Source organism: Salvelinus namaycush, chromosome 19 (assembly GCF_016432855.1).
Source record: "Salvelinus namaycush isolate Seneca chromosome 19, SaNama_1.0, whole genome shotgun sequence".
Taxonomy (NCBI): Eukaryota; Metazoa; Chordata; class Actinopteri; order Salmoniformes; family Salmonidae; genus Salvelinus; species Salvelinus namaycush.
The window spans coordinates 40495319-40522678 of NC_052325.1; the positions used below are offsets into that span (position 1 = coordinate 40495319).

A 27360-nucleotide genomic window follows, 5' to 3' on the forward strand; every position below is an offset into this window, starting at 1 on the left:
CTTCAATCCTGCAGACATTCCTGTGTCGAGGCACAGATTCCTTCAACCTAATGGCTTGGTTTTTGCTCTGACATGCACTGTCAACTGTGGGACCTTATATAGACAGGTGTGTGCCTTTCCAAATCATCTCCAATCAATTGAATTTACCACAGGTGGACTCCAATCAAGTTGTAGAAACCTCTCAAGGATGATCAATGGAAACAGGATGCACCTGAGCTCAATTTCGAGACTCATAGCAAAGGGTCTGAATACTTATGTAAATAAAGTATTTCTGTTTCTAAATTTACCCCCAAAATGTTTTATCTGTTTTCACTTTGTCATTATGGGGTATTGTGTCTAGACGAGGGGAACAAATGTATTTAATCAATTTTAGATTAAGGCTGTAACGTAACAAAATTTGGAAAAAGTTACGGGTTCTGAATACTTTCCGAATGCACCATATGTAATATCCATAACAAGCCTTTTTATTTCTTTGTAGTGTCCACAAAAAGCTAGCTACCCGTGTCCCATTAAGTCAACGTGTCAAGAATTGATCTTAGATCTTTATTCCTGAAGAGTTTGAGGATCATACAATATCATTGGTGCTTTTAGTTGAACCAGATTCCATGGAGTCAGTAAATATAATGGTTATTGGGCTGCTGCAGACCCTGTGGCTATATAAAGATTATAGTCATTATAACATTATTGCTTTAGTTAAACAGGGAGCATATGGACTCTTAAGACAAAGGTGGTGACTTTTTCCTAAATATGCTGTAGGTCCACCTCTAAATCTATATTTCTGCAGTAACACTTAAGTTGAAATTTTGGTGCACATGTATCGTTAAATTAAATGTAGAATGAATAATAATTTGAACTTCCAAACTACAGTACTGTTCAATAAGGCATGCGTGACCATGGATTTAGTTGTTTTCCTTCCATGTAAAAGAGTAATTTACAGTACTGTTCAGGACATGTATGTCGAAAAGCCATAAATGCTTACTGCCATAAAGAGTGTCATAAACAGTGTTCTGTGTTGTGCTTATAAGGCTGTAGTTTCTGTACAGCACTTTGTGACATCAGCTGATGTAAGAAGGGCTTTATAAATACATTTGATTGAATTTGATTGATAGTACTGGCCCTTTCAACATAAGTGTTACCTTGAAAAGTGAGTTCAGGTTGCTTAATAAGTTTGTGCCCAGTTCCAATATAACATATGATATGGAGCATGCATTTTCAAATATAGATTGCATCATCCAGCAACATACAGTATGCTTGCTGAACTAAGAAGTTCTTCAAATTGCACATGGTAAAATATCATCCTATACATGAAAATGCCAAAAATACAGCTGTGAACAATCGTGGAAATGGAAACAAGGTAATATAGTTAAGGCTAAACATCTGTGTCTATTACCTTTGTATAGCTAAGTCAATAAAAGTAGCATGCATTTAACAGAACATTGCCACACAATTTTACATTAAACAACAAAAGCAGCCAACTCAAATTGAATGTATGTACCCTTCTTCACCGCAAATTAGTCCCATGTTGTGTAGGTTTTCCATTTTGTAAACCATATGGCTTTGTGCAACTGTTCAGATCCATTGGAAGTGACATCCCTGCTCAAATCATCTCTGTAAAATAATATATCTATAAATGTCATGCCAGAAATGAAAGAAACTATGTTTAACATGCACTGAGTGTATCGTACGTGCCAGATTGTGCTTATCATACATTGTCTTTCATCATAGCATGTATATTTATATCCAGGAACAAATCTGCGGTATTCTATCAAGGTATACTTTATCTGTACGTATTTATATACTACATTTTCTTGAATATAAGAATCATGTCCTTTAATAAATAATAAATAATAAAGGGTTGGGGTGTAATAAGTTAAAACTGGTCGCCCATTCTACGTGAAGCGGTCAGAATTCATCTTTCTGAGTTTCGGGGGCAGGTGTCCGTCCATTCGGCCCCCTACTCCCCCTCCCCCCTGCATCCTTAGCAGCTTGGGGGGCAAGTCTGCCACGGATTGGCTGATGTGATCGGAGCTGATCTTGGAGGCCATCTTGTTCACCTGTTTCTCATCAGAGACGCCGGGGACGGAGCTGATGCGCTGCAGCTTCATGGGCAGCTCCCCCATGCTCCCAGGGTAGATCATCTCCGATGTGGTGGAGCTCATCCTCAGCAGCTTCCTAGGCATGGGCAGCCCGTCCCGGCCACAGCCGCCCCCTTGCATCTTCTGCAGCTTGGACGGCAGCTTGGTGGTGGTGCTCTCCTTGTCCTCCAGGGTCTCCAGGCAGTCCATGGAGCTGTTCCTCCCCCCCTCGCCGCTGTTGCACAGGGATGGGGCCATGAGAGGAGAGGATATGAGCAGGTTTTCCTCCTGCTCCTTCACGCTGTACGGGGGAGTGTTGACCTCAAACGTGGCGTGGAACTGGGAGTAGTCCACCTTGAAGAACCCCTCCTCCAGGGAGATGACTGGGAAGAAACGATGTCCCCATAGAACCTCGTCCTCAGTGTAAGAAGTCCTCGCTTGGCAAGTCATCCCTGTCGAACACAGACAAAACAACAAAAACAAATAAAGATCATGTATGATTGGCTTGATTGTCTCCATGTCTTTATTTCAGGAAATTTACTTGACGACTTTGACTCTATGCAGGGAATTATACACAATTATCTGTGGACAAGGCAGACAAGGCTAATGCTATGGAGATTAATGCTATGCTAGTCAAATATATAAACAAACACTTCAGAATCAAAGAGCAACCCTGATTCAATTACATGGCTGACGCAGTGCCCTCAGCTCAGTCACAAGAGTGAAGTGTTCCTCAAAGATTATTTTCATTCAACAAACAATATCACTCACAAACTGGCATGATAAATAAGTACATAGAACACAGAAAGTTGCCTCAAAAAACACTTAATTGATTTTCAGATTCCATACAACACTAATGAGCAAGTTCCTCAGTAATTTGAGGTTTTCTGGGCAAACATGATCTGAATTTACCTCTGTTATTGGTAAAACATTCACTATGTCAGTGCTCAAAATAGTCAACTACTAAAGGTGCCACTTTTATGCACATTCTGCAACAGGTAGCAATCTAGCTCCTTGTTCTCATCAATGTATGAGCAACAATACCGGGAGCATGAAAATAAGAAACTACAAGCATTCATCTAATACAAAATGCATACAGTACAGTGCACACGAGTGGGATTCTTTGGCGGAGTACAACATAAACAAATGCCTCGACATCTTTATTCCTAAAATACTGTTTTCATTTTGTATTGCATTGACAGGGAAACAATTGCTATTTCAGAGGCACTGCATCATGTTAAGACACTTTAAAAACAATTTCCTAAATAAGTAGATGTCTTTTATCTAAGCCACCCGGGGTCTTTAGCTACTTGGCAATTTAGTCCACATCGTAACCTTGGTTAGGAACTACAAAAGAGCAGATTAAGATAATCAAATTACTTAAGTGACGGACCACAGGAGGCTTAGCAAAGATAAGGGTGCAGTGGGTCCAATGGGCTTTCCTGACAACTCATATATATTTTTGAGAAACAAATATTCATCACCATGTATGGGACTTCCAATTCAAAGCCTGTTATATAACATGTTTGGTCTCAAAATGTTAATGTGCCTATGACAAGTGGTTAATCATAGTGCTGCCTGAAGAATTTTTGCCTGACCAAAGCAGATTTCATGCATTATTTATTTTTTCCTTAAAAGTTGCTTTTAAGAAAAGAAGATACGATAACAAAGATAAGATAGAGTTAAAATAAGAGAGCTTTGTGGGATACTCTTTTAGCAAGGTCAGTGTGATCAGCCATATTGCCCGTCAAGGTCTGTGAAGGAAAGTTCAAAGTTCAAGGTTTGTTTCCATAGATTAAACAAGATACACTCGATCATGAGCACCAGGCATTCATTTTTTTTGTTACTGGAGACGTTGAATTAAATGAATGCTTAACAAACACTCCACCCGTATCCCCATAAACAAATTAATACAATTAGTCAAATGATGAGGATTGAATTAATGAGCAACAACATTAATTTGTTTTACATAAAGTTACAGGTTCATCTTCAGTGATAACCCTCTCGTCACTGTTATTCGGCAGATGCTATCGTAATTACTATTACATGATCTGAATACTTGCATTGTATCAATTCACCCTGCGCGGAGCTCCATGCAAACCTTTTGTTCTTTGGAATGTCTCGGAAAACATGGCTGCTGAAAGCAGTATTTTGCACTGCCGCCCCACAATTCATGAATAGAAACAAATTCTAACAGAGATGAGATGCACAGCTTATCATCTGCCAGTCCAGAACATTGAACTGAGCCACGTCTTCCTATTCCTTTTAACTAAGTATCCAAGCTGTTACAAAGCTGGAGGCACTCGTGTTCTTGAAGGTCTGTTGAAGTCAATTAAAAGCTGAGTGGTTGCCCTGATATAAATACCACATATACTAGTTGCTAGCGTAATAATGCCCTGGCAGCAATAAATGAATGAGAAGCATAAGCATTCAAAGAGATGAAAGATCATGGTACACTAGGTATTGCTGATCTTAATTGAAGCTCTGATCATCTTTGTTTCTGCCACAGTTTCCAAGGTCCATGCAATAATGCACTGATAACAGTTTTTAACAGTCACAGTCAAGTCACAGATGTGCCAGAGTTATTAACATTGAGTACGATCAGGGTTTTCTGGGCATTATGTCTGCCCTATCGCTCTGAGCTTCTGAGTGCTCTCGGCATATGGAAATATGCTTCAATGACTGGGGTCCACAGTAATAATAGGGACTTGAGGTTGAGAAGCCAATTGAGGCTAAGTGCAGGGAATCTTGTAGTCATTTGTATCATGTACTTGTCACACTGCAATAATCTTCCAAAGAATAGTCACACGACATGTTGACCAACAGGCATATACTGTAAGCTCAAAGGTCTAGTATTGGTGTACACATGCAAAAGCACACTTCTTCTACACTGGTATTTTGCTTAAACCCGCAGTAATTCTTGTTTCATTTTACCACCAATAACAGCGTGCCTGTTGTCGTAGCTGTATACATACCACCACAGACCGATGCTGGCACTAAAACTGCACTAAATGAGCTGTATATACCGCCATAAGCAAACAGGAAAACGCTCATCCAGAGGCGGCGCTCCTAGTGGCCGGGGACTTTAATGCAGGGAAACTTAAATAAGTTTTACCTAATTTCTATCAGCATGTTAAACCAGAGGGCAAAAAACTCTACACCACCTTCACTCCACACACAAAGACGCGTACAAAGCTCTCCCTTGCCCTCCATTTGGCAAATCTGACCATAATTCTATCCTCCTGATTCCTGCTTACAAGCAAAACTTAAAGCAGGAAGCACCATTGACTCGGTCTATAAAAAAGTGGTCAGATGAAGCAGATGCTAAACTACAGGACTGTTTTGCTATCACAGACTGGAATATGTTCCGGGATTCCTCCGATGGAATTGAGGAGTACACCACATGGCTTTACTGGCTTTATCAATAAGTGCATCGAGGACGTCGTCCCCACAGTGACTGTGCATACATACCCAAACCAGAAGCCATGGATTACAGGCAACATCCGCACTGGGCTAAAGGCTAGAGCTGCCGCTTTCAAGGAGCGGGACTCTAACCCGGAGGCTCATAAGAAATTCCGCTATGCCCTCCGACGAACCATCAAACAGGAAAAGCATCAATACAGGACTAAGCTGGAATGGTACTACACCCGCTCCGACACTCATCGGATGTGGCAGGGCTTGCAAACCATTACAGACTACAAAGGGAAGCACAGCCAAGAGCTGCCCAGTGACACGAGCCTACCAGACAAGCTAAATAAATTCTATGCTCGCTTCGAGGCAAGTAACACTGAAACTTGCATGAGAGCATCAGCTGTTCCGGATGACTGTGTGATCATGCTCTCTGCAGCCGATGTGAGTAAGACCTTTAAACAGGTCAACATTCACAAGGCCGCAGGGCCAGACGGATTACCAAGGACGTGTACTCCGAGCATGCGCTCACTCCAATTTGCATACCGCACCAAGAGATCCAAAGATGATGCAATCTATATTGCACTCCACACTGCCCTTCACACCTGGACAAAAGGAACACCTATGTGAGAATGCTATTCATTGACTACAACTCAGCGTTCAACACCATAGTGCCCTCAAATCTCATCAATAAACTAAGGACCCTGGGACGAAACACCTCCCTCTGCAACTGGATCGTGGACTTCCTGACGGGCCGCCCCCAGGTGGTAAGGGTAGGAAACAACACATCCGCCACGCTGATCCTCAACACGGGGGCCGCTCAGGGGTCCGTCCTCAGTCCCCTCCTCTACTTCCTGTTCACTCATGACTGCACGGCCAGGAACGACTCCAACACCATCATTAAGTTTGCCGATGACACAGCAGTGGTAGGCCTGATCACCAACAACGACGAGACAGCCTATAGAGAGGAGGTCGGAGACCTGACCGTGTGGTGCCAGGACAACAACCTCTCCCTCAACGTGATCAGACAAAGGAGATTACTACAGGAAAAGAAGGACTGAGCACGCCCCCATTCTCATCAACGGGGCTGTAGTGGAGCAGGTTGAGAGTTTCAAGTTCCTTGGCGTCCACATCACCAACAAACTAACATGGTACAACCACACTAAGAGAGTCGTGAAGAGGGCACGACAAGACCTATTCACCCTCAGGAGACGATTTGGCATGGGTCCTCAGATCCTCAAAAGGTTTTACATCTGCACCATTGAGAGCATCCTGACGCGTTGCATCACTGCCTGGTATGGTAACTGCTTGGCCTCCAACCGCAAGGCACTACAGAGGGTAGTGCATACGGCCCAGTACATCACTGGGGCCAAGCTTCCTGCCATCCAGGACCTCTATACCAGGCGGTGTAAGAAGAAGGCCCTAAAAATGGTCAAAGACTCCAGCCACCCTAGTCATAGACTGTTCTCTCTGCTACCGCACGGCAAGTGGTACTGGAGCGCCAAGTCTAGGTCCAAGAACTTTCTAAACAGCTTCTACCCCCAAGCCATAAGACTCCTGAACATCTAATCAAATGGCAACCCGGCAATGCAACTATTTGCATTGCCCCCCCTTTTTTTACTCTGTTGCTACTCTCTGTTATTATCTATGCATAGTCACACATAACTCTGCCTATACGTACATATTACCTCAATTACCTCGACACTGGTGCCCCCACACATTGACTCTGTACTGGTACCCTCTGTATATAGCCCCGCTCTTGCTATTTACTGCTGCTTTTTAATTATTTGTTATTCTTATCTCTTACCTTTTTTTTGTTGGTATTTTCTTAAAACTGCATTGTTGGTTAAGGGCTTGTAAGTAAGCATTTCACAGTAAGGTCTACACCTGTTGTATTCGGCGCATGTGACGAATGAAATGTGATTTGATTTGATATGATCTAGATATGGTACTTTTCCCCAATATAAAAACTATATTATATGGCATTTAGCAGACGCCGTTAACCAAAGCGAAATACAGCAGTGAGTACATACATTTTCGTATGGGTGGTAGCAGGAATCGACTCCACATCCCTGGTGTAGGAAACGCCATGCTCTACCAACTGAGCCTCTCTGCTATTTTAGTCAGCAGTGGGCTAAGAGTCACATCCCAAAGACTGCCAGAGACACACAGAACATATTAAAAGTCAATATCAAACACCACTCAATGGAAAATAATCAGTAGAGGATATTCCAATATTGTGACAAAGTTCAACAGAACTGGCCCGGAGCATGACAGGAGATTATTAAAGCAAAGAAACAGACATTTCCTCCATTAATTCTAGCACAAATGAACACAAATAGAAATGGAGGAGAATTCTACCACAAATTTACAAAAAATATAACTTTCCTCCATTAACTCTGCAACATAATCATTTTCAGTGATCTATAGAAATTGGCACACATAAGGATAATCGCACAGTTAATCTGAAATCAGATAATCAACTTCTGATTCCCTGTTGGGTAACTCTCTATTTTCTGATCTGCATCCTATTGAGCGGCCTCGTATTGGAGAAAAGCCCAGCAATTTTGTAATAGCACCATCGACAGCATGGCAAAAAGATAAAGTGGTGACTTGTAAGTGGGTACATTCCTGCATCCATACACTAATGGCCATCAACAGTCTCACTGAAGAGGCTGCTCTGTGCTTTCCTTTTCACCCATAGGGACAAGCCACAATTACAGACAAATTGCTATCATAACCATTTGGAAACTTGGAGGTGATATGACTACAACTAAACACAGACAAACAGCTTTGCTGTGCGTTTTAGATGAGTATAATAAGCTGCACTATATACTGTACAGTGCATTCGGAAAGTATTCAGACCCTTTCCCATTTTCCCTTTTACATTACAGCCTTATTCTAACATTTATTAAATACATGTTTTTCCTCATCAATCTACACGCAATACCCCACAAAGACAAAGCGAAAACAGGTTTTTAGAAATGTTTGCAAATTCATTATAAATTGAAAACCGAAATATCTTATTTACATAAGTATTCAGACCCTTTGCTATGAGACACGAAATTGAGCTCAGGTGCATACTGTTTCCATTGATCGTCCTTGAGATGTTTCTACACCTTGACTGGAATCCACCTGTGGTAAATTCAATTGATTGGACATGATTTGGAAAGGCAAACACCTGTCTATATAAGGTCCCACAGTTGACAGTGCATGTCAGGGCAAAAACCAAGCCATGAGGTTGAAGAAATTGTCCATAAAGCTAAGAAACAGGATTGTGTCGATGCACAGATCTGGGTAGGCTACCAAAAAATGTCTGCAGAATTGAAGGTCCCCAAGAACACAGTGGCCTCCATCATTCTTAAATGGAAGAAGTTTGGAACCACCAAGACTCTTCCTAGAGCTGGCCACTCGGCCAAACTGAGCAATCGAAAGAGAAGGGCCTTGGTCAGGGAGGTAATCAAAAACCTGATGGTCACTCTGACAGAGCTCCAGAGTTCCTCTGTGGAGATGGGTGAACCTTCAAGAAGGACGACCATCTCTGCAGCACTCCCAACAATCAGGCTTTTATGTTAGAGTGGCCAGGCGGAAGCCACTCCACAGTAAAAGGCACATGACAGCCCACTTGGAGTTTCCCAAAAGGCACCAAAAGAACTCTCAGACCATGAGAAACAAGATTCTCTGGTCTGATGAAACCAAGATTGAAGTCTTTGGCCTGAATTCCTGAAACCATCCCTACAGTGAAGCATTGTGGTGGCAGCATCATGTTGTGGGGATGTTTTTAGCGGCAGGGACTGGAAAACTAGTCAGGAATGAGGGAAAGATGAACGGAGCAAGTACAGAGAGACCCTTGATGAAAACCTCCTCCAGAGCGCTCAGGATCTCAGGACATAGTGAGGTAACGCAGGAGTGGCTTCGGGACAAGTCTCAATGTCCTTGAGTGGCCCAGACAGAGCCAGACTGTCTGGGCCAGACTCGAACATCTCTGAAAATAACTAAAAGTAGCTGTGCGGCGACGCTCCTCATCCAACATGACAGAGTTTCAGAGGATCTGCAGAGAAAAATGGGAGAAAATCCTCAAATACAGGTGTGCCAAGCTTGTAGCGTTATACACAAGAAGACTCGAGGCTGTAATCCCTGCCAAAGGTGCTTCAACAAAGTACTGAGTAAAGGGTCTGAATACTTATGTAAATGTGATATTTCATATTTTTCTTTTATATACATTTGTCATTATGGCTTATTGTGTGTAGATTTATGAGAAGAAGAAAAAACTATTTAATCCATTTTAGAATAAGGCTATGTAACAAAAAGTGGAAAAGTAAAGGGGTCTGAATACTTTCCTAATGCACTGTATACAAAAGTATGTGGACACCCCTTCAAATTAGTTGCTGATAGGTGTATAAAATCGAGCACACAGCCATGCAATCTCCATAGACAGACATTGGCAGTAGAATGGCCTTACTGAAGAGCTCAGTGACTTTCAATGTGGCACGGTCATAGGACGCCACCTTTCCAACAAGTCAGTTCCTCAAATTTCTGCCCTGCTAGAGCTGCCTCAGTCAACTGTAAGTGGTGTTATTGTGAAGTGGAAACGTCTAGGAGCAACAACGGCTCAGCAGCGAAGTGGTAGGCCACACAAGCTCACAGAACGGGACCGCCGAGTGCTGAAACACTCACTATCGAGTTCCAAACTGCCTCTGGAAGCACGTCAGCACAATAACTGTTCGTCGGGAGCTTCATGAAATGGGTTTCCAAGGCCGAGCAGCCGCACACAAGACTAAGATCACCATGTTCAATGCCATGCATTGGCTGGAGTGATGTAAAGCTCGCCGCCATTGGACTCTGGAGCAGTGGAAACGTGTTCTCTGGAGTGATGAATCACACTTATCTGGCAGTCCAACGGACGAATCTGGGTTTGGCGGATGTCAGGAGAACGCTACCTGCACGAAGGCATAATGCCAACTGTAAAGTTCGGTGGAGGTGGAATAACGGTCTTGGGCTGTTTTTCATGGTTTCGGGCTAGGCCCCTTAGTTTCAGTGAAGGGAAATCTTAACGCTACAGCATATAATGACATTCTAGGTGATCCTATGCTTCCAACTTTGTGGCAACAGTTTGGGCACAAAGCGAGGTCCATACAGAAATGGTTTGTCGAGATCAGTGTGGAAGAACTTGACTGGCCTGCACAGAGCCCTGACTTCAACCCCATCTAACAACTTTGGGATGAATTGGACCGCCGACTGCGAGCCAGGCCTAATCACCCAACATCAGTGCCCGACCTCACTGTTGCTCTTGTGGCTGAATGGAAGCGAGTCCCTAGTGGAAAGCCTTCCCAGAAGAGTGGAGGCTGTTAAGGCAGGAAAGGGGGGACCAACCCCATAATAATACCCATGATTTTGGAATGAGATGTTCGACGAGTAGGTGTCCACATACTTTTGGTCACGTAGTGTACCAACAGGCATAAAACATCGCGTAATCGCCATACCTGCCTGGAATGGTGTGTTCCTATGGAAACCAAATCAACCAATGGTACGTGAGCATAAACACACCATATGAAGTTTATTTGGATTGTCACCTTTGAGTGCAACTCGAGGCAAATGTGCCGGACTTACAGTAAACACAAAAGGATATTTCTTGTCTTTGACCATCCCAATCGAAACAACCATCCATAAAACCACTTGTTTTATCACTCAATACTGGATGATACATTATACCCCTAGTTCCTGACCACAGTAAACTGGTTTGAATGCCTGTATGCCCCTGACCTTTTCCAGCACATCACTGCTCCTACAAGTGTATTTGTTTTGATCGAATCCTATGTCGTACCTAATCATTAACGTGAGGTCATATTACAAATACCATATTTAATAAGCACAGTGAAAGGTACCTTTATTACCGTCTGTCTGGCTCTTTCATCCTCCCGGACACAGACTGTGCTTTGTGTACAGACCTCTCTTTGATGTTCTAATGTATACCCTGTAGTGTGTACTGCGTGATGAGCACGGTCTATCCCAGACAGAGGAGGCTGCTGGGGAGAGGACGGCTCATAATAATGGCTGGAACGGAGCGAATAGAATGGAACCAAACAAATAGAAACTTGTGTTTGATGTATTTGATACCATTCCACCAATTCCGCTCCAGCCTTTCCCTTGAGCTTGTCTTCCCCAATTAAGGTGCCACCAACTTCCGGTGATACCAGATCCAAACAAGTCTTAGAGAAAGAAACAACACTTATAGTGGTGTCAGTTTGTTTTAGAGACATCTCAGGGGATTGGTAACATTATTTTATATCATGCCTTCTCTGTATGAATTGGATGTTGCGCCATAAATTGGATGTGAGTTCTCATTTACAACTGCGACCTGGCCAAGATAAAGCAAAGCAGTGCGACAGAAACAACAATGGTGGCTCACTAAACTTACTGGCATTCATGGAGCAGAGAGTCTCTAACATAAGCTTATCCAGGATATAGAAGCCACAGGAGCAGAGGATTATATCTGTTTGCTGCATGGCTCAGTCGTATACTGGAGATCAGGCACAACTCCACTGTCTCCACACCTCAAGGACCAGAGTCCTGCATCCTGGCTTTAGATAGACACCCGATTTATTCAACCCAGATCTTACATATCAACAAATCCATACACATCATTTGACTTCAAAAAACAGTTTATTTTACAAAACACTCACAACCACCTGCACTCTTTGGAAAATAGAGCAATGCACATTGAGCAACGAATTTACATATTTATGCAAATGATTGATTGCCCGTTATTCAGATTAGCCTTTCTCTGCACTTCCGACTCCCACAGTCCAAGTCACTGGGAGAAAGGTGGGCGTAAAGAGTCCTCCCCGACCTCTCAATTCTCTCACAGACAAGGATCTGCAGATGTAAGACATCCTCTCACAAACACTCACACACACATGCAAGCACGCAAGTGTAGCACATGGGGATGTGTGAAACTTACTCCTCAGCCTGACGTTTCCCCACTTGTGTCAGCAAGTGGCTAGCTTTTCTTGTGGCGCCAACTGGTAAGACGCAGGAGGGCGGTCAGGTGTTCCAGCAAGGCAGAGGTCCTGGGTTCGCGCCTCGGTGTGAGCCGAATCAGGAGGAAATGGTAATCGCTAAAAGCAGCATAATGTCCTTTACGCATACAACAAACACTCATCCATGCAACCTCACTCACCAGAATATGGCTATCAACACAGTATACAGGCTTTAGAAGCAACTGAGGCATTATCTGTGGAGAAAACAGTGGCGGAAGCAAGACTGTGAATCTGCGCTCTGGACAGTGAATCATGAGTCGACCCCCTAATGCTTGCACCGTTAAGATTATTTTCTGTGATAAATCACATTAACATATGAATGGTTTAATTATTTACCAAACGGTGAGCAGCAACAGCTAACAATGCATCATGTGGAAGGTTGTTGCTGAAAAGCAGAAGAATACATCCCTGCTTGACTGCTTTTTGGCCCAGTGGTATCAAATATTAAAGAGACGCACTGAGCTTGAGCAGCATGGAGGACAACTGACAAAAGAGAGAGGGAATAAGCATCCAAGAGATGTCCTCTTTAATGGAGAAGGAACATTTGAATTCACAGGACATACAGTACAGCAATAATACTGTGCTGAGTACAGTACTTTGGGTTCCTAACAACTGAATATACACGTTTTTCCATGAAACGCCTGAAAGGACACAACAAATTGTGTCTATTAGAGGATATGAGAAATGTTTAGCTCATTTTGATACAGATACATCTGTTATGGGCACAAGTCCTCTCTAAGACAGATAATCTGTTGCTATGGTGACCACCATCAAACGGTACACTGAGAAGAAGCCCAGTATTCTTTTAGAGGCCTGCTTTTTCCTCTTTGATTCGTCGTAGATGAATACAAAATCTCTCAGCTGTAATACTATTTAAGTATTCAATCAATTTGTTACGGTTGCATCCCGAGCTTATTGCATCCCGAGTTTATTCCACATTATACGACATGCGGTAGGCAAAATGTGTGCACAAAAAAAACACAGAGAAGGAAATATACTGGCGGAGAAAAAATGGTGTAGAAATGTACTGCTATGGGGGATGGGTGTTGAGGGAGCCATAATACTCGGGCAATAACATCAGTGTGGAGGTAGACAGAGTAGAGCAGAGAGGAGCAGAGCAGAGGCTGTGTGTGTGAGAGAGAGGAGAGTGTCATTGCCTGCCAAGCCTCTACACAGGGTGAGGTGACAGACCAGGCACAGGAACATACGGCTCTACACAACAGCAAGACCATTAACAAGCAGCAGGGGAAAAAACAGACATTATGAAGGAAAGAGGGTGTTGGTGGTGATGGAGGGGGAGGAGGAGGGGCAAACGATCGATAGCCTTGAAGCCAAACACCAACTAATGGTGGGCAGACAAATCACACTCGGAGTGTGGCCATTTAAAAAGGGATATCGCATGTTCAGTTAAGCTTGTGTTTTCTCACTATGGTTTGAGTGAGGTCCAATACCCCACAGCATGTCAATGGGACTGAAATAGAAAGCACGCATCTCCCTAAGGATTGTCTCGCTAGAAGCGCATCCAAAAGACAAAATGTCAATGTGGCTGTGTCTGTTTAGACCTAGATCGATTAACGTGCACTTCAGGGACACTCAGACACTATCAATCAATACTGCACAGTGACCAAAACACTGAGAGCTAGGCTAGCAATTAGAGCATTGGGCCAGTAACAGAAAGGTCGCTGGTTCGAATACCCAAGCTGACAAGGTGGAAATCTGCCGAGGTGCTCTTGAGCAAGGCACTTAAACATAATTTACTCCAGGGGTGCCGTACTACTATGGCTGACCCTGTAAAACAATGCATTTCACTACACCTATCCAGCGTATGATACAAAAATGATATATATATATTTTAAAGCAGAGCACAACCTTTATCACTTAACGATAACATATGGTTATTGAGGAGCCACCATCTTTAATCAGTTTTGACCAAGCTCTAGCCTACCCATCCTTTGTGAGTCTTTCATATAACCAAGATCTTTGGCAACATGATACCATGATTGTAACGCGTGTCCTCCTCCTCTTCGGAAGAAGAGGAGGAGTAGGGATTGGACCAAAGCGCAGCGTGATAATTTGACATAACGAAGTTTATTAAAGTAAAGACGAAAAACCGAAAACACTTCAACAAACTACAAAATAACAAAACGACGTAGACAGACCTGAACATGGAACTTACATAAATACACGAAGAACTCACGAACAGGAACAGACTACATCAAACTAACGAACAAACCGAAACAGTCCCGTGTGGTGCAACAAATACACAGACACAGAAGACAACCACCCACAAACAAACAGTGTGAACAGCCTACCTTTATATGGTTCTCAATCAGAGGAAAACGTCAAACACCTGTCCCTGATTGAGAACCATATAAGGCTAATTACAAACGACCTAAACATAGAAACACATAACATAGAATGCCCACCCCAACTCACGTCCTGACCAACTAAACACATACAAAAATAACAGAAAACAGGTCAGGAACATGACAGAACCCCCCCCCCTCAAGGTGCGAACTCCGGACGCACCACCAAAAGTCTAGGGGAGGGTCTGGGTGGGCATCTGTCCACGGTGGCGGCTCAGGCTCTGGGCGTGGTCCCCATCCCACCATAATCACTCCCTGCTTCCGTATCCCCCCCTCAATGACCACCCTCCAAATAACCCCACCTAAATTAAGGGGCATCACCGGGATAAGGAGCAGCACCGGGATAAGGGGCAGCTCCGGACTGAGGGACGGCAGCTCCGGACTGAGGGACGGCAGCTCCGGACTGAGGGACGGCAGCACCGGACTGGATGGCGGATCCTGACTGGCTGGCTCTGGCGGATCCTGGCTGGCTGGCTCTGGCGGATCCTGGCTGGCTGGCTCTGGCGGATCCTGGCTGGATGACGGCTCTGGCTGGTCATGGCTGGATGACGGCTCTGGCTGGTCATGGCTGGATGACGGCTCTGGCTGGTCATGGCTGGATGACGGCTCTGGCTGGTCATGGCTGGATGACGGCTCTGGCTGGTCATGGCTGGATGACGGCTCTGGCTGGTCATGGCTGGATGACGGCTCTGGCTGGTCATGGCTGGATGACGGCTCTGGCTGATCCTGTCTGGCGGAAGGCTCTGGCTGATCCTGTCTGGCGGAAGGCTTTGGCTGCTCCTGTCTGGCGGAAGGCTCTAGCGGCTCCTGTCTGGCGGAAGGCTCTAGCGGCTCCTGTCTGGCGGACGGCTCTGAAGGCTCATGGCAGACGGGCGGCTTTGCAGGCTCATGGCAGACGGGCGGCTTTGAAGGCTCAGTATCGACGGGCAGTTCATGCGGCGCTTGGCAGACGGACAGTTCAGACGGCGTTGGGCAGACGGGCAGTTCAGGCGCCGCTTGGCAGACGGGCAGTTCAAGCGCCGTTGGGCAGACGGGCCGTTCAGGCGCCGCTGGGCAGACGGCAGATTCTGGCCGGCTGAGACGCACTGTAGGCCTGGTGCGTGGTACCGGAACTGGAGGTACCGGGCTAAAGACACGCACCTTCAGGCTAGTGCGGGGAACAACAACAGGGCACACTGGACTCTCAAGGCGTACTATAGGCCTGGTGCGTGGTACCGGCACTGGTGGTACCGGGCTGTGGGCACGCACATCAGGGCGAGTACGGGGAGAAGGAACAGTGCGTACAGGGCTCTGGAGACGCACAGGAGGCTTGATGCGTGGTGCCGGAACTGGAGGCACTGGACTGGAGACACGCACCACAGGGAGAGTGCGTGGAGGAGGAACAGGGCTCTGGAGACGCACTGGAAGCCTGGTGCGTGGTGTAGGCACTGGTGGTACTGGGCTGGAGCGGGGAGGTGGCGCCGGAAATACCGGACCGTGCAGGCGTACTGGCTCCCTTGAGCACTGAGCCTGCCCAACCTTACCTGGTTGTATGCTCCCCGTCGCCCGACCAGTGCGGGGAGGTGGAATAACCCGCACCGGGCTATGTAGGCGAACCGGGGACACCATGCGTAAGGCTGGTGCCATGTAAGCCGGCCCGAGGAGACGCACTGGTGGCCAGATATGTAGAGCCGGCTTCATGGCACTTGGCTCAATGCTCAATCTGGCCCGGCCGATACGAGGAGCTGGTATGTACCGCACCGGGCTATGCACACGTACAGGAGACACCCTGCGCTCTACTGCGTAACACGGTGTCTGCCCGTACTCTCGCTCTCCACGGTAAGTACAGGGAGTAGGCGCAGGTCTCCTACCTGACTTCGCCACTCTCCCTTTCAGCCCCCCCCCCCAAGACATTTTTGGGGTTTCTTTTCGGGTTTCCAGCCACGTCTCCTTGCTGCCTCCTCATACCACCGCTCCTGGGCTTTAGCTGCCTCCCTCTCTTCCCGAGAGCGGCGATTCTCTCCTGTCTGAGCCCAGGGTCCTTTTCCAGCCAATATTTCCTCCCAAGTCCACGAGTCCTGGTTTTTAGGTCGCTGCTGCTGGTTCCTCTCACGCTGCTTGATCCATGGTAGGTGGGTGGTTCTGTAACGGGTGTCCTCCTCCTCTTCGGAAGAAGAGGAGGAGTAGGGATTGAACCAAAGCGCAGCGTGATAATTTGACATAACGAAGTTTATTAAAGTAAAGACGAAAAACCGAAAACACTTCAACAAACTACAAAATAACAAAACGACGTAGACAGACCTGAACATGGAACTTACATAAATACACGAAGAACTCACGAACAGGAACAGACTACATCAAACTAACGAACAAACCGAAACAGTCCCGTGTGGTGCAACAAATACACAGACACAGAAGACAACCACCCACAAACAAACAGTGTGAACAGCCTACCTTTATATGGTTCTCAATCAGAGGAAAACGTCAAACACCTGTCCCTGATTGAGAACCATATAAGGCTAATTACAAACGACCTAAACATAGAAACACATAACATAGAATGCCCACCCCAACTCACGTCCTGACCAACAAAACACATACAAAAATAACAGAAAACAGGTCAGGAACGTGACAATGATCAACAATTTAACTGACCCTTTATACACTTAGAAATAAAAGGTGCTATCTAGAACCTAAAATGGTTATTGGGCTGTCCCATAGGGTAACCCTTTAAATAACAATTTTTTGGGTTCTAGGTATAACCCTTTCCAGAGAGGATTCTACCTGGAACCAAAAAGGGTTACCCTACGGGGACAGCCAAATATCCCTTTTGGAACCTTTTTTTCTTGGGGGGTAGGCACTAAACAGTATCATTGGCAATATTACTATACACAATACATTATTATTAGACGTGCATGTTAATTCCAAAACACATGCAAGTCCTTGGAGAGAAAGAGACAATCATTTCCAACTCTTAAGTAGAGTGACGGCTCTCCACATCATGGCCTGATTGTTACCTTGGATCTAGTAGCGTCACCAAATGTGTTCAGCCCATGTCTGCCACGCCACACCCCTTCCTCCCTCCCTGGATTTATTACAGTCCAACAGAGACCGGACAAATCCCCAAAGACACAATGTAAGCTTGTTTCCCCTTGGGAAAGGGGATAAAGAATCCTCCATGTCATAGCTGGTTCAACCCAATGCCCATTACGTGGAGTCCATTCCTGGTGCAATTACTATATCTTCAGGAACAGTAAAGCTCTCCAGTGTGTTGTCTGAATCGACACTTTCTCTCACAGTGGGACAAATATAGACAAAAGTAGGCTGTCACTAAGTGGATATCTCTTAATGCAAACTGGTCATGTGCAATTCAACACAATATACATTTAGTCTATTACAAAAAGTACAGTACCTCAACTGCATTAGAAAAAACAATTCCAGCATGAGACGTACAGTACTGTATGTACTACCAAGTGTATGTGCTATACTATAAACTGAGAAAAAAATGACATTCCAAAAAGATTCTCGCACTAAATTTGGTCGCTGATCACAATTAACATTTGCGTTGGAAAAACATGAAGCTTCAACGCGGCTTCTTAATGCAATGAAATGCGTGAGAGGGGTTGTTAAAAAAAACTAGTTAAATGAAACAAATTAATAAAAAACACTGTAACCCACTGGAGAACAGAAAGCTATTAAATAAGCGTCTTATCAGCGCACCCGTGGGGAGGGCCGTGACTCTGCCGTGCTCTGACCCTGGGCACATTAGATTTAATCGGAGACTCCTGCTCTCACCTGCTCAGAAGGCCGACTTCCCCCGGCTGAACCCACATTAACCCTTGAACCGCAGAGTGCTTGAGTGCGGAGCGGAATGGAGAGCGGGGATCATCACGGACATGCTCTGAGTGTGATCAGTCGGAATGAATTATGGTCACTTACTCCAGGGGCCCGTCTATCCTTTCACAGTGATGTGTAATCACAAGCTCCATTCTGACGCTATTTACCTCAGACCAACGCATGCCTCTGACTTCTCAGCAAATCTGCTACACGAGATGTATCCATTTCTCTGAATTCATTATTCTGCTGCTACTCTTTGTGCACGACAAACTCCTCTTTGCTTGGTTTACTTTCAAGATTATAACGGAAAAGTTTATTCATAATGCAGTATGTGGATACTATTAATACAACAATTAAAATATAAAAAAAGAGACACACAACTTTGTTTGCTTTTAGGCCATGCCCTCGCTAAACTTGCATAGCCCCGGTTCTCACGTGGCGGATTCGCTAAGGATCGCCAACTCTCGGAAGGACCTATCAAAAGCTTCTGTTGGGGACAGACTGGTAGAGTGGCGAATGAGGTGAGACCCTCACCTCCCTTAAAAGGAGCCACTCTCCGGCCCTCTGGTTATTCTCAAGCATGCTTATTTTCCTCACGCTCTTGTGAGCAGGGGAACGTGTGAGACATCTCACTCATAATATCAGAGAAGCGGGGTTACGCAAGTAACCATAAGTTCAATTACTAATTTCGATATCTCAAATGTGTAGATATGGCCAACTCCCATGTCGCAAAACATGCCCTCCGAAACCAGAGTATTCTCAAAATTTTCAACCCACAGAAGTCCCGAAACTAAGGGAGTATGCACCAAAAAAGGTGCAGAGACAACCACTCGGGAAAAAAACGAATTACAAAGTGAGGGGAAGCCCAATACAAAGCGCATACAATCTTAGTTTAATAAGACATGTCCCCAAAACAATGCCCAAGAGGTAAACTCCTATGTGGGAGAGGGCCCGAAGGTTGTCACCCTCGCCATTATAAATCAATATAATAGTCCCCATGATCCGGCAGGATATCGTCGGATATCTTCTGAGGGTGGTTGCCCAATGAGGGAAGAGCATGACACTCTTGCCCGAGCTCTCCTACATTCCAGGTAGACGCCCACCGCGCATACTGGACAACGACGGGGACGCCCTTCTAGGGAAGGTGACAGGTGAAAAGCCATAGGCACATTAACCTGAAAAAAAACCTGGGCAGGCTGAGGGCGCGGACAGTGGCTAGTAGAGGAAGATCCTGCAAGGAGCATAGGACCATGGAAAAACAGATTCACACCACTTCTCCACGAAAAAAGACTTGCCAACTGTAAAACAGAGAGCATGCATAAGGGGTTGGCACTGTTTTTCAAGAGTCGCAGGCCTGGCTCTTTCCTTTTGATTCTATGCATCCGGGTGAGGATAGAAAATTGCTTTGTTCGGTGGGGTATAAGCCCTGCATGACGACAGCTGCCAGGACTGGTCGTAAGCAGGTTTGTAACTGCCGTTTGGAAAATCACTTGTCATCGAGGGGCTCGAAGATGATGAGGGAAAGCATATGGCATCTCCCAATTTTTCCTGGGTATGTTAGCTCTTCCACCCTAAATGGCGTGGTCACCGTGTTTTGGGATGAGGTCTCCCTGGGCCCTCATAGAACTGGTCATCGCTTCTACCAGACTGCAGCAAGTCAGTCTGGATAGATCGGGGAAGCGGGCTCTCTCGGGACAGAGCAGCAAGCAATATTCCCACTCTGTCTTAGTTATGCATTACACATATAATATAATTCAAGAGGCTCATAAATCATGATGTACATTGAAACATGATAATAACATAATTCCCAAGGTTTCCATATCCAATGCATTATACTAGTGAAGTGATTCAACTGGCAAAATATTTGGTACAGGATAAGCCAAACTGAGACTTCGTGTAACTCTAAAAACACTTTATTTATCCAATACTAGAATTTCCACAGACAAACATACTGTATTTATATGCTCACAGATACATATGAATAAACATCAAATGCACTTTAAATCAATTCAAGTCCACAACAGTCTCATGCCACCCACACGTCTTAGCATGAACAAATAGCAGAAAAACAATAACAAGGGAGATTCTATTTTTCTCCAATACCAGTGAATCGTGAAAAAGGCTCAGGCTGTCATGGAGGGGGCAGAGAGGAAGCCAAGACAACAAGCCACGTCAATGCACAGCTAACTAGTTATGGACTTTGTCCCAAATTGCACCCTATTCCCTATGTAGTGCACGACTTTTGACCAAGGCAATATGGGGATTGCTCTTTTCAAATAGTCTAACAAAATGTTCCACTGTAGCTTTCGGCTGGAGTTGTTCGGAAAATATTTGTAAACGCCTTGTTAGCGTCATGTAAATGCCACAGCATGTTCCCAATAGCCCATCAATCATTAGCATTTGCATGATAGTCACATCGCAGTCTTCTCACAGAGTTCATTTTCTGCTGATGTGCCAGCCACTGTGTTTCTAAACATAATTGATGAGTGAACACGAAACTTAAATTAAGTGCTTCAAAAAAGTATTTTTTTGCTGAACTGTGAAGCGTCTTGTTAATAAAGAACGACACAACTTTTCAGGGAGAAACGTGTTGGTGACAGCATTCTTCCTCTAGTCAATCACACATTCAAAGTCAGCTTGCCATGAAATTAAAATCCGAGCCTGTTTGTCATGTAACTGAGCTGATCAAAGATAGAGAATGGGACTAAAGTACAAAATTGCATGTTAGATGTACTGTGTATAATTGGCATACCATTTGAACAGACGAGTGGTAAAGCAATTGCAGTCTGAGCAATTTGACTTCTGCATATCACAAAGAAAATGTTATTGCAACTCAGTGATTCAGTATAGTGTTCGCAGGAATGTTGTTGTTTTTTTTTACATTTATAGAAGGGACAGTTAACTAAACCTTAACAATTTGGATTAAACAATCCTATCTGTTATGTCAATTTCAAATATGTAAATGACAATGTTATAACACTTGAATCAGTACTCCCTAATGAAGGATATGTAGAAACGTATGTTTTTAAAAAATGTTGTTCTACTGAACATGCCATCATAACAAAGGAATTTAAATAATATGAAAAGTGTATTTTTTCTAGTTCTTTATATGACTATATTTTAATACTCTCATATAATACTTTCATGCATGCAGTGACTATGTTCAAATCTCTGATAACATAACAGACGGGAAGCCATGTGGAGCTGACTTTGAGTTTATGATATCATGAGAGATTGTGATGATGATGTCATTTGATAAGCTCATTGTGTGAATATGAAGAGAGCTGATTTTCTATGAACATGTCAACAAAAAAAATGCTGATGTTAGCTAACACCAGTAAATGCCAAGTCTCTGAATTAATATTTTATAAACATTCTATCTGGCTCAGACTTGATTCACTTGTTCTGGCACCCATTAAGCCCTGTAACACCTCACGGTAGCTCTCACGAGTCCACCTCCTAATTTGATCTCAGAAAAGTAGTTATCTTAATATCAGGTTATTTTGTCAGTAGACCTCTTTTGTTTTGTGTACGGTTACCACATGTTCACTGGTGTATTACTGAAAATTGCATTGCATTACAGCTTTCCCCATACCATAGGCATAAAATCTAAGTTCAGGTGCAGTGCTGAAATCCGGAACGCTCAAAGAGAGGTTGCCATGGAAACAGAGTTACATTGGACCGAAATGAAAGTGTCTGACGATTAGACTTCCACTGTACATACATTTTTAACCACATATTGTTTTCACATTGACATCTCTCTTCTTGCTTTTTAACCTAACCCGACCACATATGTTCGCATTGACACGGTCGAGATTACACTACTACTGTATCTAGAATTAATCTTGACATTGAGAAAATATCTAAAATATGTTAAATTACAATTACAAAATGTGTTTGCTGTCTAATTTTGTTGTTGTGCCCAATGCATATGATACATGTGAACCTTTACCTCCAAAGTGTATGTTTTGAAATTCTTATCCGCATTCTAGAATTTTCTGTGTGGACGACTGACCAATTAATCAAAACTTTGGGAAAAGATGATGACATAACTAGTTGTAAGGATATATTCTACAAGGCAGCACCATTATATCATACAGTCATTTCTCTGCACCTTTTTTTCTATATCACATCAATATGTAACCCCTCATAAATAAAATAGTCCAATTAAATGTTTATATACTATATGAGTTGTGTCAGTAAGTTGCATGTCAGTTGCTACTGATTTTTCATCGACACTATATTTTTCATCAACACAAATCTACATTGAAAACAGGGATTTTTAAGAACTCTGAGGACCGAAAAGATTTCAGATTTGAGATACAACTTTTTTTGTGGATATATAATGACATGACGTGAACCATATGCCACTGCCACATACGTACAGTACAGTACAGGACCAACTTTTTCATGATCAACATAACTGTTTTCTGCAGTGGTCTGTATGGCATCGGACAGGACTGGTATGTCATTCCACAATCTTAAAGGACTCCCTGCAGCCCTGTATTAACTGTCTCAAATGAAACAGTTGAAATTGAAATATGATCACAGCAACCAAAATGTTTCTCAAGTGTCATTCCTGTTTTTATTGAATTGAAGTTTCAATTTCAAAAAGCAATTGGGAAAGCAAAGTATAACCCCAGAAGAGTATGAAGTTGTATTGTAAAACAGCAAAACTGTTCCCTAGACAGCAACTATTTTAGGAGATCTCATAAAAAAAATTGAAAATGATTTATACAAATCTATCAAGGGACTGGCTCTTTAGATAAACTAAACATAATTGAATACCATGCCATGTTGATGTACTTACTGTATTAAACACAGGCCAACCAAATTCAAAAGAGATTGAGCATATCCAACTGCAATTTGTTTTTTTGCCATTTCCACTGCTAACATAAAATCAATCAGAACATATATGATTTATAAACCTATCCAGTTGTGCAACAGAACATCAATAGCATGCAATCAATGACATCCACTAACATCCAGGGGTCAATGGAGAGGCCCATCTGGGTCAACTTACAGTATACACCTGCAACTTCACGTTATACAGATTCACATCATTATAACACTCATACTGGTGCATTTATTTTGCTGTCATATACTTTAGCCAGAGCCAAACATTCTCCACTAGTTTATCTCAGGGCATAGATATATCGGCCTATTGTTTTTAATAATACTGCAAGAAAGAAAAACAAGGTATTTGTGATAACTTACCAGTGGTTTCCACTATTCCTTCCAATATGACCACAATTTCAAACTGCTCTGTTTGCATGGATCTCTGGGAGAGTTCGTAGAATGGACTTTTAGTGTCAATCACATGGCAGATTGTGAGTGGTGAGACCAGGAAGAGCTGATCCGCCCCGGTACTGAAGCCCACGTCCAATTCCAACTGATCCAGTGGAAGAAACTCACCTTCGGGCGTCTGACGAGACTATGGAAGTATACAGAGAGAGAGGCGGAGAGAGAGAGAGAGAGAGAGAGAGGCGGGGGGGACAAACAGTTTAACTACTGCAACCCAGTGAGCCATACTGAAAGCTATCCACATTTTGTGAACAATTAAAGAAACCAATCATCAGTAAATATACAGAGTTAGTAAATCAATGTCTATAGCCAGAGCCATATATATAGCTCTGGCTATAGCTAATCAGGCACATCATGCCACATCAAAGGCACATCTTAAGATGTTAATAATGACCCAGTGACTCTCTTCTACTTCAGGGGGCCTGTATAATGGTAAAATGTGTATTTCTATATGAATAGCATTGTCACTAAACTTCCCTGGAATCAATTGCTTTATGTGTTAATTCACATTGGCAGGCCTATTTGCAAAGAAAGTGAAAAAACGACTGTTCATAAAAGTAGGCTCTAGAAATCGGCCTACAGTCATATCAATAGAAATGTCTCTAAAGCGATAAAAGAGCAATACTGGTATTGAAATGTCATATCAGCAGAGAATAATAAACTTAATAATAATCCCCTAAGTATTTTATGTGTAATTATGGCGTAATTAAACAATAAGAAAACGAATAACTTACACTCACATGACAGAAGTAAATGGGGTACTAACGTTTAGATACACAAATATTGTTGTGCATAGGGCCGTAGAAGTGCCACTTACTTTCAGCAATTTGCAGCGGATCTGTGCGGAGACCATATGGCTATTACGCAGGTTGCCGACTCTGAACATGAGAGTTAGTTTTCCATCTCGCATCGAAATAGCTGCATGTTCACTAAACATCAAAGTCTCTGCCCTTTTTTTGGGCTGGGACATCTTAATGAACATGCAGCCAATCAAAAAAGCATCAACGATTGATCCCAGGATTGACTGGAAAAGAAAGAGAATGATCCCCTCGGGACATTTGTCCGTGATATACCTATAGCCATATCCTATTGTGGCTTCCGTTTCTATGAAGAATAAAAACGCGGAGGGAAAGTTGTAGACATTGGCAACGCATGGCGTATACTTGTCATCGTGGGTTCGATGGAGGTCTCCTCTGATGTAGGCTATGATCCACCACATGAATGCCATGAAGAGCCATGCCACCGTGTATGTTAGGATGAAGATAAATAAATTCCAGCGCCATTTCAAATCGACCAGCGTAGTGAATAAATCGGAAAGGTATCTACTGGTTTCACCACCCAGGTTTCCATGCTGGACGTTACATCGCCCGTTCTTGTCCACAAAGCGTTGCCTCTTCTTCTTCTTCTCTGGTGCCGGCTGGTTGAATCCAGACCCGCTGGATGAGGTGGTCACTACCTGATAATCGTCCCCAAATTTCTTTCGAAGTGCAGACATACTACGATGACAGCCGCGAGAGAAATAATCTGAAGGGTTCAATATAAAGTCTATTTCTGTACAGGACTTCGTTGTAGTTGCAGTAATTGGCCTAATGTTGTGGGCAATATCTCGGAATTGGAAATAAGGCGTGGAAAGTACGTTCTGTAACGAACTAATCATGCACTGTCCCCTCTCGCCACATACTGTTACTACTACTGCACTTCAAATCCATGTAAATAGAGAGGAATAATGTCACTTCAATCACTACAAACAGATCTTCATCCGAAAAGCAGTCTGCTAAAAAACAATTACGCACAGGATCATCTTCTAACCAAACGCGTCCGTCGCAGTTCAGGTTTTGAACAGTTTATTATTTGGTGCGTCGCTGCTGATCATCGCCCTCCCAGGCTAGAGCAATCAATGCAGGTTGGCTCAACACTGTCCTCATCTGTGAAGTCCACACATTGGGTTAAAAGTTTAAATTGTTTCCACGCCCCATCAAGCAATTAAGATGTTGTAGGTAATTATTAATGAATCGTTGGTTACTGTGATTATAAGCCGTGGTCAAGATGAAACCGCTCCATACATACTGCACATCCGATGTCAGTGTTGGTGTTGGACACAATTTGGTTCCCAAACCTCCGCTTTGTGCTCCTGCGTGCGCACATAGGATCTGCATTCAGATCTATGACAGTGGAATATGAAGGGAAATAATGGATTCGTGGAACAATTTACTGTCCGGTCATACTTATGTGGTTCCCTCTTAACGATGATGCCTGCAAGCTGTCTTTCCTGTCCCCCTTTTCCTCTTCTGGTGGAATTTTACTGGTGTTCTTATGGACGCATGCAATAAGAATCCGACAGCGGCTGCTTCGTTCTTTCCCCTCGATTTTCCACTTCACCGCTCCTGCGCACTGCACGTTCCGTATGCTATGATACATTCACTATTGCCTACCGGTACTACATAGACATACAGTTTGGAAGAAGAGGGGGGGAAGAGGTATGCAGTTAATTTACTTTAACACAATTTGCTAAGATATAATGTAATTAATTCAAATCAGCCTACCATTTATTAATGCGTTTTAGAGCAGGCTACAGTGCCATTGATTTTTTTTAACCAGTTCTGAATATTCTTTAGTGGTACATTGATGGTGAGATAGACAATTATGTAAGGGATAATCAAGGAGGGGCTATGCGTTCTATGAAAAATAATGAACGACGTGAAAGATGTGTTCCATGACGCACTTGCGGGGTGGTGTAATCCTCCACAAAGTTGCATTATTTTCCAGAGAACACATAGAGCTATTAGAGCCTGATAGTGGAGATGATAGTAGTGGAGATGATTATCCCTTTTATACAAGAGCTATGCATTTACAAATGTGTGCCTAGAAATGTTTTCAAATGTGTTCAAATCACTTTTGCTTTCATAAGCAATAGCCATTGAATTATATCATGCTGATATACCGTGCCTTATAGGGAAATAATGCACTCTAGAATCCACTTCAAGCCAATCAGAAACGAGTATTCAACAATGACATGTATAAGCACAGACAGAAGGGGTAACCCAGACATATCACAGGGTCTATAAAGCTGAAGCATCCATTGAAAACGTTTTCTCACCACCAAATATGGTAGTGAGAGGAAGTCCAGTAGTGGGAGAGGATGGAACTAGGTGAAACTGGGCCGATATTCTTCTATTTTTCTCATTGATGAAACATCTGATCTCTATTCATTTTTCTGTTCGAAAAACTAGAATCTGTTACGAACACAGTTCACCAAAGCAGGCAATTTATGCATTGACCGTGAGACACACGCATTTGACCCTCTTCTCTCATGGCAAACCTCCTATATCTCACACATTGAAAAGTACTGTT

At 43.5% G+C, this 27360-nt stretch overlaps 1 protein-coding gene across 1 annotated transcript; it reads right to left on the reverse strand.

The window, feature by feature from the left end:
- Positions 1-1864: 1864 nt before the first annotated feature.
- Positions 1865-25504, reverse strand: LOC120063845 (G protein-activated inward rectifier potassium channel 1-like). Its single transcript, XM_039014159.1, has 3 exons — positions 24827-25504; positions 23923-24139; positions 1865-2527 (listed from the first exon to the last, which is right to left on the reverse strand). Exons 1-3 carry the CDS (start codon positions 25502-25504, stop codon positions 1890-1892), a joined length of 1533 nt encoding a protein of 510 aa, XP_038870087.1. The 3' UTR covers positions 1865-1889.
- Between the last annotated feature and the right edge of the window lie 1856 nt (positions 25505-27360).